This window comes from Filicampus tigris, chromosome 2 (assembly GCF_054856515.1).
Source record: "Filicampus tigris isolate MCC_2025a chromosome 2, RoL_Ftig_1.0, whole genome shotgun sequence".
Taxonomy (NCBI): Eukaryota; Metazoa; Chordata; class Actinopteri; order Syngnathiformes; family Syngnathidae; genus Filicampus; species Filicampus tigris.
The window spans coordinates 15,576,714-15,593,503 of NC_141218.1; the positions used below are offsets into that span (position 1 = coordinate 15,576,714).

Sequence of the window (16,790 nt, forward strand, 5' to 3'; positions counted from 1 at the left end):
TTACAGTAGATGTCACACTAATGGCTCTTTAAACCTCTGTGCACATTTTCTACTATTGACGTATAAATAAATTGAAACTGGTTTTCTTAAAGTTTCATTTACATGTAGTCTATAAAATATAAATCATCAAGGAGAGAAAGAAACAGTGTAATATCACTCTCCTTCATGTGTGCAAATGTTCATAAATATCTAAAAATGTTTCAAATGTTATTTTCTTATCGGGCATATCCTAATATTTTGAATAATATTTTAAATTAATAACACATTTAAAAAAAAATTGAAGCTCTTTTGTCAGTTATAAATTTGCTGCTTTCTGATTTTTGTCGCGGTACCATTTCAGTATGGTGGTACTTTATGCAGGTATAGTATCGAAGTCAAAATGTTAGTATCGTGACAACACTACCCACTTGTGTAAACAAAGTATTCTGATTGATATTCCGTTTGTGGAATATGAATCTAGCAGAAAATCCACCCGTCTTATCCATCTCAGCGTCTGTCATTTTGCGGTGAGCCACGATTGGTCGTTACCTGAGCCCTGAGCAACTGTTGCCCTATCCCAATACACACACTACACCTTATGGTCTTCGATGAAGTGTACACTTAGTAGAAGTGCATGTTACTGTATGTTCAAGAGCGCAGGTTACAAGTGTGCAAAAATTGCAGAAATGGGACAGTGAGTGACAGTGCATTTGTGGACTACTATGGTTAACTTCAGCTCATCGTGGAGCACCCACTAAATGGCGTAATACCGTGCAGCCACTTGACGAAAAGTGGACTAACCATCCGCCTCGCTCTGTGAAAGTGAAAAAGTAAATCAAGCTTACTTTATTTGATTTTTTATTTATTTATTTTTTGTCAATGTTGATGCTTTCGGTTGTTAGTATTCTGGCATCAACAGCCAACTCTGGCGACTATCGTCACGATGTGCTGGTACTTGTGTGGGCAGAGCCGAATAACTGATTACATAAACAAATCATTATTTTTCTGTCGCTTATTACTGTTAACTAATAAAATGTCAATTGTAGAATTGTTGTATAAATCCCTCGTGCCTATGATCGAATCACAGCAGTTATGATACACAGTATAGTCGACCCCGCATACTTGTGGTCTGGCACCTGTGCATTTGCAATTTTGGGGGTTTGAGGAAGAGGGAAAAATAAATCTTTTCTTACTGCAATGTAATTAGGAATATGCAACTTTTACACAGTCTCGTGGCAAATATTTTTCATTTCAGTTTCCAAATACAGCTTGCCTGAAGACTATGTATGAAATGAATTTAACGTTTGGGGGACAACACTAGTGGAATATTGTTGTCCTTTATTGTGAGTGTGTCATGTAGCATAGTGCGTATGATGCTGGCACCTGTTCTCGGGATCGTCGTCGTCATCGCCGTCGCGCATTTGAGGGGCTTCTTCTACGACAGGCATTTCATCAGCTTAACAACAATGTACCATCCAGTCAAGAACAAGCGAGTAATTCATTTGTGAATTTGTTTTGTTGAAAACGCTGCGAAGCGCACTTACCTCCCAGCACACCGTCTTCCATCAGAGGGTTGAACGTCTGCCGGTCACTGTCGTCTCCAGAACCCCCGTCAGCCTGCTGCTCTTCCTCATCCTCACTGGAGGACGACTCCAACTTGGAGACCGCTGTTGAGCTCCTTCCTTTGAGCTTCTTCTCATAAGATCTTTTCACAGCCACTACTTTCTTTTCGGGTTTGTCTTCCTCCTTGACTTTATCTTGTTTTGTCACGCGGCTCGAGCGTCTCTTTGCCGTTCTCGTTTTTTCTTGATCAGAGTCGGAAGAGTCAGAAACATTTTGTTTCTTCTTCTTTGATGCCTTCTTGCCTTTACTTTCCATATCTGACTCTGAGTCTTTTGACTTCCTCTTGCGCCTGGATTTTTTTTCTGTATCTGCTGAGGGTTTCTCTTTAAATAAGCGTTTTTTGGGACTCGGGATATCTTTCTCCTCGTCGCTACTGTTGCACTCTGCCACCTTTTCCAGCAATATGTCAGGAACAGTATCTGAGTCTGAGTCTCCTGTATCTTTCTCTGACAAGGAAGTTTTACTCTGCTTATTATCTTTTTTCTTAGTCTTACTCGATTTCTTGGAGGACTCAGACTTGTCACTCTTTTCCTTCTCTGACTCGGGCTCTGATTCGGAGGAGTCCTCAAGACTCTTCTTATCGGCTTGCTTCCTCAGGGGAGTGGTCTTCACTCTACTGGAGTGCCGATTGGGTCGGGGGCTGGCTGGTTCATCTCCTGTATCAGAACCACCATTTTCCTCATTTTGGTCTTTGTTTTTGGACCTGGAGGACTTTGACCTTCTTGTCCTCACAACCGGCACCGGAGTCAGTTTCACAATGAGGTTCTTCACTTTCTGTTGGGGGCGTCCGTTCTGTTTTGCATCCATGTCTGCGGCCGAAGTCGGAGCAGTCTGACCCAACATGTGGGGATCTGCGAGACTTTCCACCATCTGAAAAAGCTCCTCGGGAACTGAAGGAGGAACAGACATAATGTCATGATCAAGTGATATTTCGCCAGGTGACAGCAGCTCACCATCACACGCTTCTGTTTTAACTACATTTTTGGTTAACTCTTCTGTTTGGTTGCCTTTACCAACTGGTTCCTTTTCCAGGTTCCGAGTCTCGGCTTGCTCCTCCTCCGGCTCAACAGGGTGCTTTGCATCATGCTGGTCGGCATGCGCCTCTTGAGGCTTACTGTGCTCCACCGCTGGCTCCTCATCGTGCGCTTCATGCAGATCTTGCCCCGAATCAGAGTCCTCAGTTTCGGCCGCCTGCTCCACCTCATCATCCTTGTTAATCACAACAGGGTGCACCGCATTCCTGCTTTTTTGGACTTGCTGTTGCCCTTTGTCGCCATTCTGTAGTTCCATACTTCGCAACTCTGGCTCCAAGGCCTCCTCCAAAGCGGTGTGGGCTTTTTTCAAATCAGAAAGCACCGCCTTGAATGCTTTCAAATGCCTGTACCTGACAGACTTGTCATCGTGCTCTTCAGCAGCCTGCTGCACAAACTGGATGAATGTATTGTTCAAACCAGTTGTGGTTTCAACCAACTTTTTTGCTTTCTTTAAGAGTTCTTTGGGTATCGGCAGTTTTTTGTAAGAGAATGTTATGGTCCCTGAGCCGTCAGCGTGTTCCTTCCCGTTTACAACTGTTTTGTGCTCTTTGACTTCACTGCTTTTACATGTCTTGCTCTTGCGTTCCTCACCTTTGCTGGATTTGCGCTGCTTGTTTTTCTCTTTGTCAATCTTTGCCATGATGCCGTTACAGTTGGAGATCAATTCCTGGAGGGGTTCGGCCCTGCACACATAGCAGTGCCACTTGGAGTTCTCATCAGTAATGGCTGATAACTCCCTTCTGCCCAGGTTACGAAGGATGCACTTCTTGCAGAAGGCGTTGTTGCAGTAGTCACAGCAAATGAGTTTCCCCCCTTCAGCACACCATCTGGAAAATATCCAATTAGATAATTGTTGATTTACTCTAGTACTGGAACTACAACTACACTAAATGGCTCAGTTACATTGATACGTCTCACCTGCACTGCTCGTCCATTCCATCGGAGTCTCTACTGATGTCATCACTTGTGTAATACTTGTAACATGACTAGAGGAAAGACGAGATCATAGACAAGATTGGCGCATCAGAGCCTGATTGAAATGGTAGCAAAAAGGTATTTATACAACTACGTGAAAAACATTTATTTACCTTGCAAATAAGCACTTTAAGAGCAGGGTGCTGGAACACCGAGTTTCGCTGGAACTGGTTAACTTGCTTTCCACAGGCTGTGCAGTTCATCTTCCTTTGCAGGGTGTCATCTGTGGGCAAAACACTGTTATTTGCTTTTTTGTTTGAAACATTCAAAAAAAAAAACAACAACAACAAAATCAACCTACACAGTAGATTTAAAGTCGAAATTTACCTCAAAATACATTGTATAAAAAACGAAAATACATTAAAATAAAAAGCATAAGATGCTGTTCTTAGCATTACTGCTGAGAGGTGAACGGAGAAGGAGAGGAGGGCAAAAAGGCAAATATACTTCTGGCGCGCAAATACACGATCGAGACACTCTGCGCATGCTCAACCGCAAGGAATGCAGGTCTTTGTAGTACAGGAAGTGCTTGTATGCAGAAGTGCATTGTTTGGCGCGCAACCCACCTCAAATACGCAAGCAGAGGTAAACATGCTGAGAGACGCAGCACAAAATCACACTTTTGGACCGAGGAGGAAACTGGCTGCTTCATTCCTGCAGTGAGTGACTTGAATATCAAGTGTTTCATTGACAGTTGAAAATAACAAGTGGAAATGACATTCTTTGAGTCATGATGCCGTGCGTCGCCGTACGCGATAGGTTATTCAAATGCCGGAGTAACTCCGCTCAATCATGTAAACGGGTTACTCAGAATGTTTCAGAAATCGGAATTTTGACCTTAACTCGAATATTGACTGCATGTAAACGTAGTCACTATGGTGCTGGGGGCAAAATGGCGGAGGAGGCACGGGCGCCGTAAAGTCGAAACGTCGTAGGTTGCGTACGTCGTAATTCGAGGACTTCCTGTATACAAAAATACAAAATATCAACAGGTCTGGATTCAGGAGGCATGGAAGGAAGCTTGACATTCCGACAACGTGTCACTGAGCAACTCTATCTTAAATACTATAGAAATAACAGGCCAATCCCATATGACAAAATATCAGAGCTGGGCACTTGACCCTTTTTTGCCGGTCCGGCCTCCACACTTGACCTGGGCACCGTTCCGGCCGCGATCCCCCGCCCTTATTCATAAAAAAATGTCTTTATTTTCTACACTTCCAGTCCTTCACACTTCCAGGCCTTCAAAATAAAGACATACCAGCAAACCACTACACAGCAGATTTGCTACGGCGTATTCTCGGAAGTAGGGAAGACGCCAGACGAAGTCCATGAACTCCACCTTGATGTGCCAGCGTCATCCTTGAGTGCTGCACGCAGCTTGACTATACTCGTGGACACAAGTTGTTTTGAAACAGCTACGTTCCAAGTCGGGTGGCGTCGCTTCAAAAAGACAGCGACAACAATATCGTGCCTGCTGCAACCATAAAGGGACCGAGATGACTAGAAGATGCATCTAATTGTATTGCGAAAATGATCTGGAAGGGGGAACGTAGGTCAGGAGCTTCTTTACACACGCGTACGTGACATAACACCCACGCCGCTGCCAAACTAGTTGTCGCTCGCGCCGACGCAAAAGTAGAAAGAAGCCTGAAAACAAGCCTTTCACCGAGTAGGCTGAGATGAAATTTGGCCGCCTCGCGAGCACGTCACACACATGAGGGCCAATTAGTGGGCCGGACTAAAATCGACTTCCGGCCATGCTTAGTCCAGTCGTTTTTTAAAATTTGTCAGCTCCGCCAACCACCTTCGCAACAACAATGACCCAACCCAAAACGCAGTCACAACAGTAACTCTTCCCTCAACGGGCACCACCCGGTGCCCTACCCGGCCTGTGAGGTAACTCCTGGTAGAAGTCCCGGAGGAGGGAAAGGTTGAGGATGAGAGATCTTGAGAAACAGGAACGTTCCACGGGGCCAGTCAAAAGGAGGGGTGAGGGGGCTAGAGGAGACTTGCTTCAGGAGAGGGCGGTTGCAAGTCCTGTGCTGCCGGAGCAGGGTCGGATGGCTGCTGCAGGGCTTGCGGAGCGGGATCATGTAGCGGCCGCAGGGCTTGGTGGCAGTCGCAGGTCATGCACCACCGGAACAAGGACTTTGGATGCCGCAGGTCATGCGCTGCTGGAGCAGGAAGGGTTGGCGGCCGCAGGGCGTGTACTGCTGGAGCAGGAACGGGTGGTGGCAAACAATACTCACAGGCATATGCTCTTCCTACGCTGCCAAAAACCAAGTTGTAACTGTGAAACCCGATCGTGATCTTCTTCTACTCCTCAATGTAACAACACGTATCTCAATAAGAGGACCCATACTGCCCCCAAGTGACCACACACACACACAAACAGGGCAATGCATAAGGTATCGAAAGTATCGATACTTCATTCAACGCATCGATACTTGGTATCGGCACAAAAAGTATTGCGATACATCGCAAAATTCTATTTTTTCCCCAGCCTTAAAGGGGAAGTCAATGCAAACATTTTTTTGAAGAATATGTTCTATCCAAGCCCACGAGTTGAAACAGGGCATTCTGATAAATACTGCGTTTGTGGAATAAGTGTTAATCCACTCGCTTAACTCATATTCCACAAATGCTAAATTAATCAGAATGCCATGTTTCAACTAGTGGGCCTGCTGGGAACATACTCTTGAAAAAAATATGTTTGGATTGACTTCCGCTTTAACAAAAATACAAAGCAACAGCAGAGAGCAATGCTGGATGCAGAACGCAAAAATACAAAACTTAACAGTTTCCACCATATGTTTAGACTGTGCATATAAAAAAAAAACACACTTCAATTCCAAATGATTACCTGAAGTTTTCTGTTTGTAATCCACTCTGAACTTCACAGTGCCTTTATTTTCACTCCCTGTAGGCTGCAACACTAAAGTGCCTTGGATCACAAATAGAACAAGATCAGTTTCATCTTAATTGCGAGAACGAAAAAAAACACACGTTCATACCTCTGGATGTGCTGCCTGCATTACTGTCAGAAGTGCCCCCTTCATTGTCACTGTCATCTGATTTTCCAGAGTCATTCTCTCCAGTAACTTTAGCTACACTAGTGGACTTCCTATAATGTGGGAGCACAAAATATTAAGAGTGTGTAAGCAGTATGAGAACACTGTTGCGATCGGAAGGTATTCAAAGTGTTGCTCACCTCTTGTTACGGGAAGAAGAGAGAGTTGTTTCTGTGGAGCTACAAGGCTGCAAACATAAAAGGTCAAGAAAAAAAGGTTAGATTCAACTGGACAATGTTGCACAATTGTAGTCAGTAAGCAAATATGCTACCAAACTCTAGTAGACAACCAAAAGAGCACAATGGAAGAAGACCTACCTCCTCTGTATTTTCTGCCATTTGGTCTTGACTGGATTCGGGAATAGGCAGACTCATTTTACCTGAAGAAACAGATAATGTCTTTAATGGTAGGGTTTTTAAATGTTATTTGACATCTTATATATTTCAGGGAAATGTTGCAGGTGTTAGAATGATGCCTTTTTCAAAACTGAAAATTGCAAGAATGCTTTTCCATGTTTGTTTTTACTTACACCTACAATGTCAAAATGTCTTTCTTCACAGCACGTTTTTTTTTTTTTACAAGGTAGTTAGTCGTTTTGCATTTGACAGAGTCAAAATCCGAACACGCTCCAGGAATGAATTTGAATTACTGAATTTAACAGTGAACTCCTCAACCATACTTCGAAAGCTCAGCAAATCTGGATTTTGTCCTGCTTCGTCCTTCTCTGGGGATGCAAGAGTGGTGTCTTAGACTGATTTGAGTTGTTGCTTTAGCCTTGCAAATTCCAACATCTGCTGGTCTTTCATGTGTTCACTTGAGGACTGGAGAGAATGAAGTATCACAGGCATTTCACCTCGATTTAAGAACGCAGCATTCAGATTGAAGTCCTTTTCCGGGGAAATTGACGGAGATTCAGTTTCTGCTTCACCAAGGATTTCATTCAGAATTTTTACTTGAGGCAAAACATCGGTACTGCAGCTCTCCAACTGTGAAGAAAGTAGCTTTTGACTGTTCCGTTGTTGTCTTCCCCATACTAAAGTAGGAATATTGATATCGATATCGTTGTAGTCATGTTACGATAATAGCAGCAAATCTTGTTTTAATGCCCTAGCTGTTTTCCATTTGTGCAGTTCCAGTACCCTCTGGTGGTTTGTTTATTAGTGCAGTTTAATTTTTTGTGTAGACGTTTCCACGCAGATGCTCATGTTTATTTTATTTGTATTTCATGTTCTACAGAAACCATACACACACCCACACAACCAAATCAAACAGAAGTTAAATAGATTATTACTCCCATGAACAAAACTGTTGTAAAATGTAAATGTTGTAATGTAATGTTGTAACAAATAAAAGCTCCCATATATCAGTCATACCAGGAAATATTTTTCAACATCTGTTGGTCCGCTTCAGTCGAAGACAGCATTGTGAACTACATAGACCATGATACTTTGCACTGCTGAGCTAAGCCAATAGGAGCGTATGACTGGCCAAGCATATTTTTTGTGAATGCTGTCATTTTGTAAAAAAACTGAATATTGTGATGTTTTTTTTTAATTTCTTATACGAGCTCCCTCTTTAAATAAAACAATAACAACAAAAAACAATATTGTGGGCTTTTTATATAGCACCAACCTCTCCACAATATCATGATATTTGGATATCAAGACATCCCTACTGGAAATAGCTACTAAAGGGACCTTTGCATATCTTGAACCAGCAGGAATCCCTTGCCTTGTTTGGCTCGAATTAATCAACCAACCATAACTTGTTGAATTCTTTACCAATTTTGACATGGGATTTGTTTGTTAGAAACATCAGACATGCAGTTATGATACCATGTGTACAATTTTATATTTGGGGCTTTCATAACATATTACATTAATATTTACAGTCAAGTGCTTCTGAGGTATGAAGACACCATAGATACAGGGTCTTACACAACTTCAAGGTCTCGACTGTTCGTTGGTAATACAAATAGTCATTGAGGTTGTTCATTTTTCCCCAAATGAGAAATTAGCTAAATTCTCGCTAAGGGATTGAATTTATACCATGATATGAATTGTATACCATATCACTCAGCCCTCAGTCTTCATTTGAGGCAAAAATATGAAAAACAATTTACATATGACCTTACATTTCTGTACAATGAGCATAATAATTGCATGTATATCATATGTATGACACCAAGTAGTAGTTCTTGCTTGAGCGAACAGGTTTAAAAACCTTGAAAAAGGTCTGCCTCCCTCACACAGCCTCCTTAGTGCAAGTAGAACATGTCGTACAAGTAGAACATGTCGGGGTGCACACTGAATGTCCACTTGTGAAGTAAATATTCGCTCTACTAATTTTCACTCTTTTACTGATAAATGGGCAGAAGTTTGTCAGCAACAATTTCTTTTTTTAATCTGCAAATAGGATTGGTCGCACAGGCGCGTATAATTTAAATACTATAACTAATAACATTTTATAGCACTGTCTCAATTTTGAACAGCGAAATGCCATCATTTAGATGCAGTCTACCGAACGAACAAAGTAGGACAGATTTTGTTCCACTCCCAATTTGCAGCCATTGCAATTTGAAAACTGCATTTCACTACATAACGATGTCGATCTGAATTCGACTGTCCAGTCCGAGAGTGAAGGTCCCTGCATGTGCTCCTTTCTTCTCATTTCCGCCTTGACATGTTTACAAAACACACCAACTCTTGTCAGCGACACTCATACCAGCTCGCATTTACAGCAGCAGTAACCACCGCCACCGCCGTGCAAGCAGAGCTGGTTCTTTTTACCCTCCATCCCCATGTTGCCCTGGCAACCTTGCACTTCCCTCCCCCCTCCCAGTGGTGCATGCCAGCCCCAATGCATGGGCATGCACCGAAAAATGCAATGCTCGGGGCCTTGCTTCCCACTGACAATACTCCGGAACCGGAGTGCTAATGGCTGGCTGGCACTGCTGGTTACCTAGCAGCTACTACATTTAACCATTTTTTACGCTAAACAGACCGCGTCCACTTTACAAAGTCAGTTTAGAATATTGCGACGAAACCCGGCGACCATTCTGAGACACGCACGAGAAGAATGGAACTTGCAATTGTAATAAGTTGATCATTGCCGGTCAATAGAGGCTAGTTAGCCTAGCGTGCTAAATCCCAACAAGCACTAATGGCTCGGCGTACCGCTAGCAAAGCAATAGCTCACTCCAGCCTAATCAATGTACAGCACGCTTGTGTAAACACACGAAAAGGAGCCTCTCCTACCTACTGGTCGCGGTCGTCATTTCTCGATACACGAAGACGGGTTTTGTTCTCGTCGAGGACAGGTCAGATGGACCTAAAGTGGCGATGTTTGGCGGGAGGAAGGCGATACAAGTCCCCGAATAAGCGTCACAACTCCAGTCAGTTGAGACAAAGCGCGGAGACCATCTTGCCGGATGGCCGTGGACGCGCTAAAATGGCGCATGGAGCCCAAATCCTGCGAGGGCTCCCATTGGCTGACGGCTTCGGATGCCCAGCCCCTCTCAGTGGTCCACAGCGAGGTGGGCGCACCATGCAAGCTGGAGACACACGCAGGCAGACATTTCAACTGACTGCATGAATGTGCAGTGCGCGCGACTTGTCTCCTGTGAAGCTCTGGGACAAACTTGTATGCCACAGTGGAAACGGTCCAGGTCATTCCTTGATAAGGTTATTCTTTTAAGGTTATAAGCCACTTTTTCTAACACTTATAATAATAAAAGAAATAATAATAATAATTTTATTATTATTTTACTACTTAATTTTACTACTACAACCCCGGTGGAGGCAGTTTTAATTATTGCTCCAACAATAATAATAATAATATAATATGTATTATTATTATTAATAATATAATATAATATAATATACTACTGCTAATTAATAATATGATTAATAATAATAAGAAGAAGAAGAAGAAGAATTGATATACAGAATCGCGTTGCATTCACTTGGGAAAAACATTTTTGTTTTGGTCTACATTTGCGGGAGTTCAAAGTGTCTTAATAATTAAGGGGGGGAACTTCGAAACAATGGGGGGACAAGTACTCAGAAAAACATTTTTCTTAAAATTGAATGAAAAACAGACAAGAAATTGTACAGAAAACAGGGGGGATAATCTATAAAACTGAAACAAATTAAATTAAATTACTCCAATTGAATATTTTATTTAAAAAAATAGAAAACAGAAAAAAGTGAAGGCAATTTATTATTGTACTTTATAATAACCTATAATAATAACACAATTAAACAGAATATAAAGAATTAAACTGTTATTTTATTTTCACATAAACTTTGTTACAGCTTTTTGTGTGTGTGGGTTTTTTTTAATTAATTTTTTTTTGTGTGCTTTACAAATCATGTTGGGTTAAGAGAGTGCACGTCTTGGCCACCAGAGGGCAGTATAATTCCATATTTTCAACCAGGGTCCGCAGGGATTTTGGGCGATTTTTTATGTTCTACCCATTCCGGCATAGCTTGGGAGGTAGACCCTATATTAATCAAACATTAATTAAACAAAATATAGCATCAGTAATTTGAACAGGTGAATAATCAATTTATTTACTTTGTGTCCAAAATTATTTTAGAAATAGTAAATTCTGAGTCCCTGATAGTGTAGTGGTACACACGCCTGAGTTGTGTGCGGGCAGCGTGGGATCGATTCCCGCTCAGTGACAGTGTTTATGTGTGCCCTGCGACTGGCTGGCGACCAGTTCGGGGTGTAGTCTGCCTTCGCCCATTGACGGCTGGGATAGGCTCCAGCAACTCCCCACGACCCTGTATAGGATAAGCGGTTTGGAAGATGATGATGATGATGATGATGATGTAAATTCTGTTGCATCGCACATACGTGAAGCTAAGTATGGCGCCAGGCTTTGAAATAGGCATACCGCACGAAGATTTTATGATTAAAACAGGAGACGACAGTTGCTACTAAATTTGCAATAATATTAGTCGTTTTAAGGAAAATATTGGTACTGATGGGAATCTTGTGAAACTAAATGAATTGCACAATTGCTGCAACACACCCGATTCAAATGAACGGATCGTTATCAGCGTTCTGATGAGCTGATCATTTGAATTAGGTGTGTCTCAGCGGGGATGGAAACATGCAGGATAGGCGCCCTCAAGGAACCCTTGTATGCTCAGTTTTTATGTTTAATTGTTCAGAGTCGTTTCACAATACAGTGCATCTAAAAAAGTAATTAATATAATAGAAAAATCCAGTTATTTCACAAGTTCAATTCAAAAAGTAAAACTTACAGCATTACACAGACTAATTAAAAAATCCCATCCAATTTCTACATTAAAAAAAATGTAATATTGTGGTGAAGCCAAAATAGACTAAATTTGCACATATCTGATGCCCACTGAAATGCATGGGGAAAAATAATAACAAAAAAAAAATCTCCCGAAAATGCTAATGAACATTTAATACACAGAAAAAGGGGGTGGAGGGGAACCTGCCAGGGACCCGTCCCCGCTCCATATCCGGAAAAAAAAAACTAATTATTTAAAAATATCGGAGGGGAAATTGGTATAAAAAAATCCAACTGTATATACTGAGAACTCTTGGCTTATTAATGACGGCATGCAGCACAGAATGTTCCTGAGTGAGAGAGATTGTGTTTTCTGTAATGTCTTATTTTGCGGATCCAATCAATGACGTCATTGATCGATCTGCAAATTATGACAATGTAAACGATTACCGATTTTGCATAAAATGCAAAATATGTGATGATGCAATCCACTCGATGAGATCTGTGTAAATGGGTCTGTGTCTATTAATACCAAAGTGTGTCATTTTCCCCTCCTTCATGCATGGGGAAATTTCAATTTCTCAAAACCTTCTTGTGGCCTTCCTACGGAAGACGTTTTTTGGTGTGAGCTCGATTAACGCTGGCTCACAGTCTTCTTATCTGGTGTGAGAAGGGGGTCAGCAAGCATAGCCCTAAGCCGGATGTTGCTGCAATTAAGTCCTTAAACAAGACATGGTATGTTGCAAATGATGTGTAGAGTTGCGTCCATAACTATTTGCACATTTAGAGTTTTTATTTTTTATTTTTATGTTATTTTTTAATCCAAAGTCAACTTGTATCAGTGGGAGAGAGGAACAGCTCATGATCCAAGGTATACCACATCATATAGAGGCAGAGGTTATTATAGTTAACTAACAAAAGACTAAAATTAAATTGAAAAACATTTTTGTTGACAAACTAAAATAAAAAGGAAATACTTTTGTAAAAAAACGAGAAATTACTACCACTACAGCATATGTTTATGAAACTAAGTAAAATGATCTATAATTATAGTGAAAATCTTCATTTTCCTTTTTTCCCCAATTAAAATCATACATGATCTTTCGGGGTTAATTTTAAAAGAATGTTGTTGTTTTTTCGGTATTGCTGTATGTCCTTACAGTAGAAGGAAAGCCAAACTACTTTATTTTTACCTTTTTCTTTTATCTTGGCCCCTCAATTACTCCATATATTGCAAAAAAAAATTCAACTAACACTAAAATTAACAAGGAAAAAACAGCTCTAAAAACGAATTAAAACTGAACTTAAAAATACATACAAACGAACTATAATGAAAAATCCCAAACTACTATAACCCTGGTGGAGGCTGTTTTAATTATTGTTCATTAATGATGTGACTGCTGACAATACTGTAATAAGATGAATTATGAGCTGTGCTGTGCTACACAGTGCAGATGGATAAGACCTCTCGTTCCGAGAAAGCAAATCGACTTTTTGATGGCAAAGAAATGATAGTCAGCACTTCAATTACGGGACAGGTTTTCTTTAAATTCCAATGTGGCTAATTGATTAAAAGGAAGTCTGTCATTTTCCCAATGTGCTGCAAGCCCAATTCAAGCCTGATGAGAGCTATGCTGTGGATTTTTAAAATGTAATTTGAATGTCTTAAATTCAGTGGAGATTATGGCAACAGGTATGCGCCAGTTGAAAAATATGAAAAAATAGGAATCCATCCATCCATCATCTGTAAAGACCCCCCCCCCCCACTTTCCGTCAGAAACAAAAAAATTCACATTATTTGCCACATTTTGTCATAGGTACCGGAGACATGAAGTTTACTTTTAGATTCCCGTGGAGGACAATCTTCATATAGGCCATGCTTAGTCATTGGTGGTTGACCTAAATCACAAGTGTGCTATTGTTACCTTTCCACCAGTAAAAATGCTTCAACACATTTCTTGATACATGAAGTACTATACAATTCAGCAATGTAATGTAATGATTTTAAAATGGATCCATAAACTCTCCAAGTTAATTCAATTCAGAGAAACAACAAATCAATAGAAATGGGAAACCGATTTATATCAGGGGTACGTCTGTCATTAAGGGTGACTCGATACATATTTCGATACATGGGGTGTGACACAATTCAAGGATGCAACGATCATCAAATACGATCTTCCAATATGAATCAGTTATTGTTACACCACTAATATTTATCTATTTATTTATTCAATTTATGGAGGGGCCACTCAAAGTGTGGGCGCGGGCCACATACGCGGCCCATCTCTACCGTAAGTCCTTATATGGTGGTGCTTTCCTCTTATGTCTCAGCAACAACTGCATTTGTTGTTGATATAAAATGCAGGCATTTGAAAGTGGGGCAAATTCAGCGTTTTGCTCCACCTTGACAGCATCACCCTGAGCTTGCCTTCTAAATCATGAAGACATTTAGCATGGATGTAATATCCTTATTCGTGGCCTTCTTTTCAGCATCTCTTGTGCTTTCTGAAAACATCGATCTGATGGTTATCAAGGAAGCAGCAGAGGATGCATGTCTTCTCCCAGTAAGTATATACAAACAAAAATGATCAATAATATAAAATGTATTTAAAAAAAAATTGTTGATCTTTTTGACAGGTGCACCGTAGAATGGTGCAAAAGCCAAACACCAAAAGATGTCTGGTAGGTTTGGCACATTTTCAAATGACAGCGACGTAGGCTTTGTCACATCGTGTAGTTTACGTTATTAACAGTGGCCTTTCTTTACAGAAAAGTTTCTTTTGCGAAGCTGAGGAAACCTTGAAAAATAGTTTTTCAAAGTCACTCAGTCCAATGATGCAATGGGCAAACACCACCACATGTCCGGTAGGTTTGAGACATTTTCAAATGACAGCAGTGTAGGTTTTGTCAAGCGAACGTGTAGTTGACATGATTAACAGTGGCCTTTCTTTTCTACAGAAAAGTTCCTTTTGCAAAGCTCAGGAAGCCTTGAAAAATACAACCGGTAAAGAACTACAGATACTTGCCCGTAACCTGCATCAGTACAATAAGAAGGTACTCCATTATTAATATACATAGCCATTCATAAAAACTTTCATTCTTCAAGACTTGATTATTAATGAACCCATCCACGCGTTGTGTTCCAGATGAGAGTTGAGAAGTGTCACCTGAGCAACACAAAATATCCTCTATGCGCATTGTTGGCGGATATCGCAAAATGTGCACTGCAACGGATGTAATGATAAAAGTGATGATTGTTGATGTTTTCATTACAATAACTTATAGATTATTGTATCATATTATAAATGCTGGTATTTATTTTTGCACATTATTGAAGTGTTCATATTTATTTATCCCAAAATGTTAAGTAATTCCTGAAAGTAATGGCATTGTCAAGAAGTATTTGACTACATACAATGGATTTGAAATAAAGCAATCAATATGGCTGAAGTGTACATTTTTAACTTTTATCATTTATCAAATATACTGTAGGAAAGAGATTCATTATTTCATGTAAAGCGCCTCCATCTTAATAAGATCTAAAGTATTTGGTTGAAGCAAAAGGATATATGCATCCACTTTCTATAGCGCTTCTGCGCATTGGGGTCACGGATCTGCACCCAGCTGTAAGCTATCCCAGCTGATTTTGGCCAAGAGGCTCTGCACTAGTCGCCAGTCCATTACACGGGCAAACACAGCGGATATAAAGTCTCTACACACTCTAAAAACAATTGGGTCAGTTTAACCCTCTTTTCTTTTCATTTTTTCTTGCACAAAAACTGTTTCATCCAGAACAACATTAAAAAATAAGATTGTTTGATATTTTAAAAAATTGCTGTTTTATCCCTTTTTTAGCCAACTTTTATAATCTTTTTTTTTTTTTTTTTTTTTTAATTTAAAGTGGAAGTCAACACAAACATATTTTTGCAAGAATATGTTCTATGCAGGCCCACTATTTGAAACAAGGCATTCTGATAAATATTGCGTTTGAGGAATAAGAGTTAATCCACCCTTTTTTAGCCATCTCTGTGGGGGCGGCCATTTTGTCACTTCTGTTGACTGAAAATGACATCACAACTGCTCAGGGCTCAGGTAACGGCTGACCTGTTTTCTGAAGCTGAGCCTGCTGGGGCCAACTAGTGGGCAACATATTCTTGAAAAAAATATGTTTGGGTTGATTTCCCCTGTAAAGAAATCAGACCAACATATATAATTTCAAAACATTTCCACTTCTTCACCATTAATGACCTATGACCTGTAAAGATAATTTTAAAAAACTGATATGGTTGCAGAAGTGTGCACACCCTATAACTAGGGATGATGCTGTGTTCAGAAACAACCAATCACATTGAAACTCATGCTAAATGGGAGTCAGCGCTCATCTGTCACCATTTCAAGTGCCGTAAATAAAGTTCAGATGTTCAAGTAGGCGTTTGTTGACATGTTGGGAGTCACATCTTACAGAGAGCTTTCGCAGCACCAGAGAGATCAAATTGCTCAAAGGTATGTCAGGACCAGAATCCAAAATAATTTCCAAAACATCAAATATACCATAGAATTCAGTGAAGACTGTCATGATCGAGTGGACCAAGAGCCTCTCCAAAATTCATGAAAAGATGAGAAGAAAACTAGGTAGGGCGGCTTCCAACAAGCTGAAGGTCTTTCGGGCAAGTACATGTGACAATAATCTCCCACATTCTTTATATGTCTGGGCTATGGTGTAGGGTGGAAAGATGGAAGCCTTATCTTACAAAGAAAATCATCTGAGCACAGATGCAGGTTGCAAAAATTCACTTGAAATCTCCCAGACAGATATTAGGAAATTTGTTA

General features: G+C 40.6%; 2 protein-coding genes across 6 annotated transcripts in view; one reads left to right on the forward strand and one right to left on the reverse strand.

Annotated features, from left to right (window-relative positions):
• Positions 1-10,147, reverse strand: part of atrx (ATRX chromatin remodeler) — a 35,588-nt gene extending 25,441 nt beyond the window's left edge. For 3 of the 5 annotated variants that reach the window (XM_086017858.1, XM_086017859.1, XM_086017857.1), the window contains exons 1-9: positions 9,943-10,147; positions 7,003-7,064; positions 6,826-6,872; positions 6,629-6,738; positions 6,478-6,558; positions 3,725-3,834; positions 3,555-3,622; positions 1,524-3,463; positions 1,363-1,435 (exon numbers count right to left, since the gene is read on the reverse strand). In XM_086017858.1, the coding sequence (XP_085873984.1) occupies positions 1,363-1,435; positions 1,524-3,463; positions 3,555-3,622; positions 3,725-3,834; positions 6,478-6,558; positions 6,629-6,738; positions 6,826-6,872; positions 7,003-7,059 (2,486 nt within the window). In that variant the 5' untranslated portion in view covers positions 7,060-7,064; positions 9,943-10,147. The remainder of the gene's footprint in view (positions 1-1,362; positions 1,436-1,523; positions 3,464-3,554; positions 3,623-3,724; positions 3,835-6,477; positions 6,559-6,628; positions 6,739-6,825; positions 6,873-7,002; positions 7,065-9,942) is intronic. The other 2 variants (XM_086017861.1, XM_086017860.1) reach the window with 2 other exon arrangements.
• On the forward strand, positions 10,046-15,281 carry LOC147151565 (uncharacterized). The gene is made up of 6 exons (XM_086017863.1): positions 10,046-10,220; positions 14,451-14,524; positions 14,598-14,642; positions 14,730-14,825; positions 14,919-15,014; positions 15,107-15,281. The coding sequence occupies exons 1-6, from the start codon at positions 10,136-10,138 to the stop codon at positions 15,197-15,199; spliced, it is 489 nt and encodes a 162-aa protein (XP_085873989.1). The 5' UTR covers positions 10,046-10,135; the 3' UTR covers positions 15,200-15,281.
• Positions 15,282-16,790: the final 1,509 nt, after the last annotated feature.

Excerpts from the sequence above, each read along its gene's own strand:
- LOC147151565 (XM_086017863.1), top strand. The coding sequence starts at position 10,136 with ATGGCGCATGGAGCCCAAATCCTGCGAGGGCTCCCATTGGCTGACGGC. Across the intron at positions 10,221-14,450 it reads TCTCAGTGGTCCACAGCGAG|CATCTCTTGTGCTTTCTGAA; the intron begins GTGGGCGCACCA and ends CCTTCTTTTCAG. Across the intron at positions 14,643-14,729 it reads CAAACACCAAAAGATGTCTG|AAAAGTTTCTTTTGCGAAGC; the intron begins GTAGGTTTGGCA and ends CTTTCTTTACAG.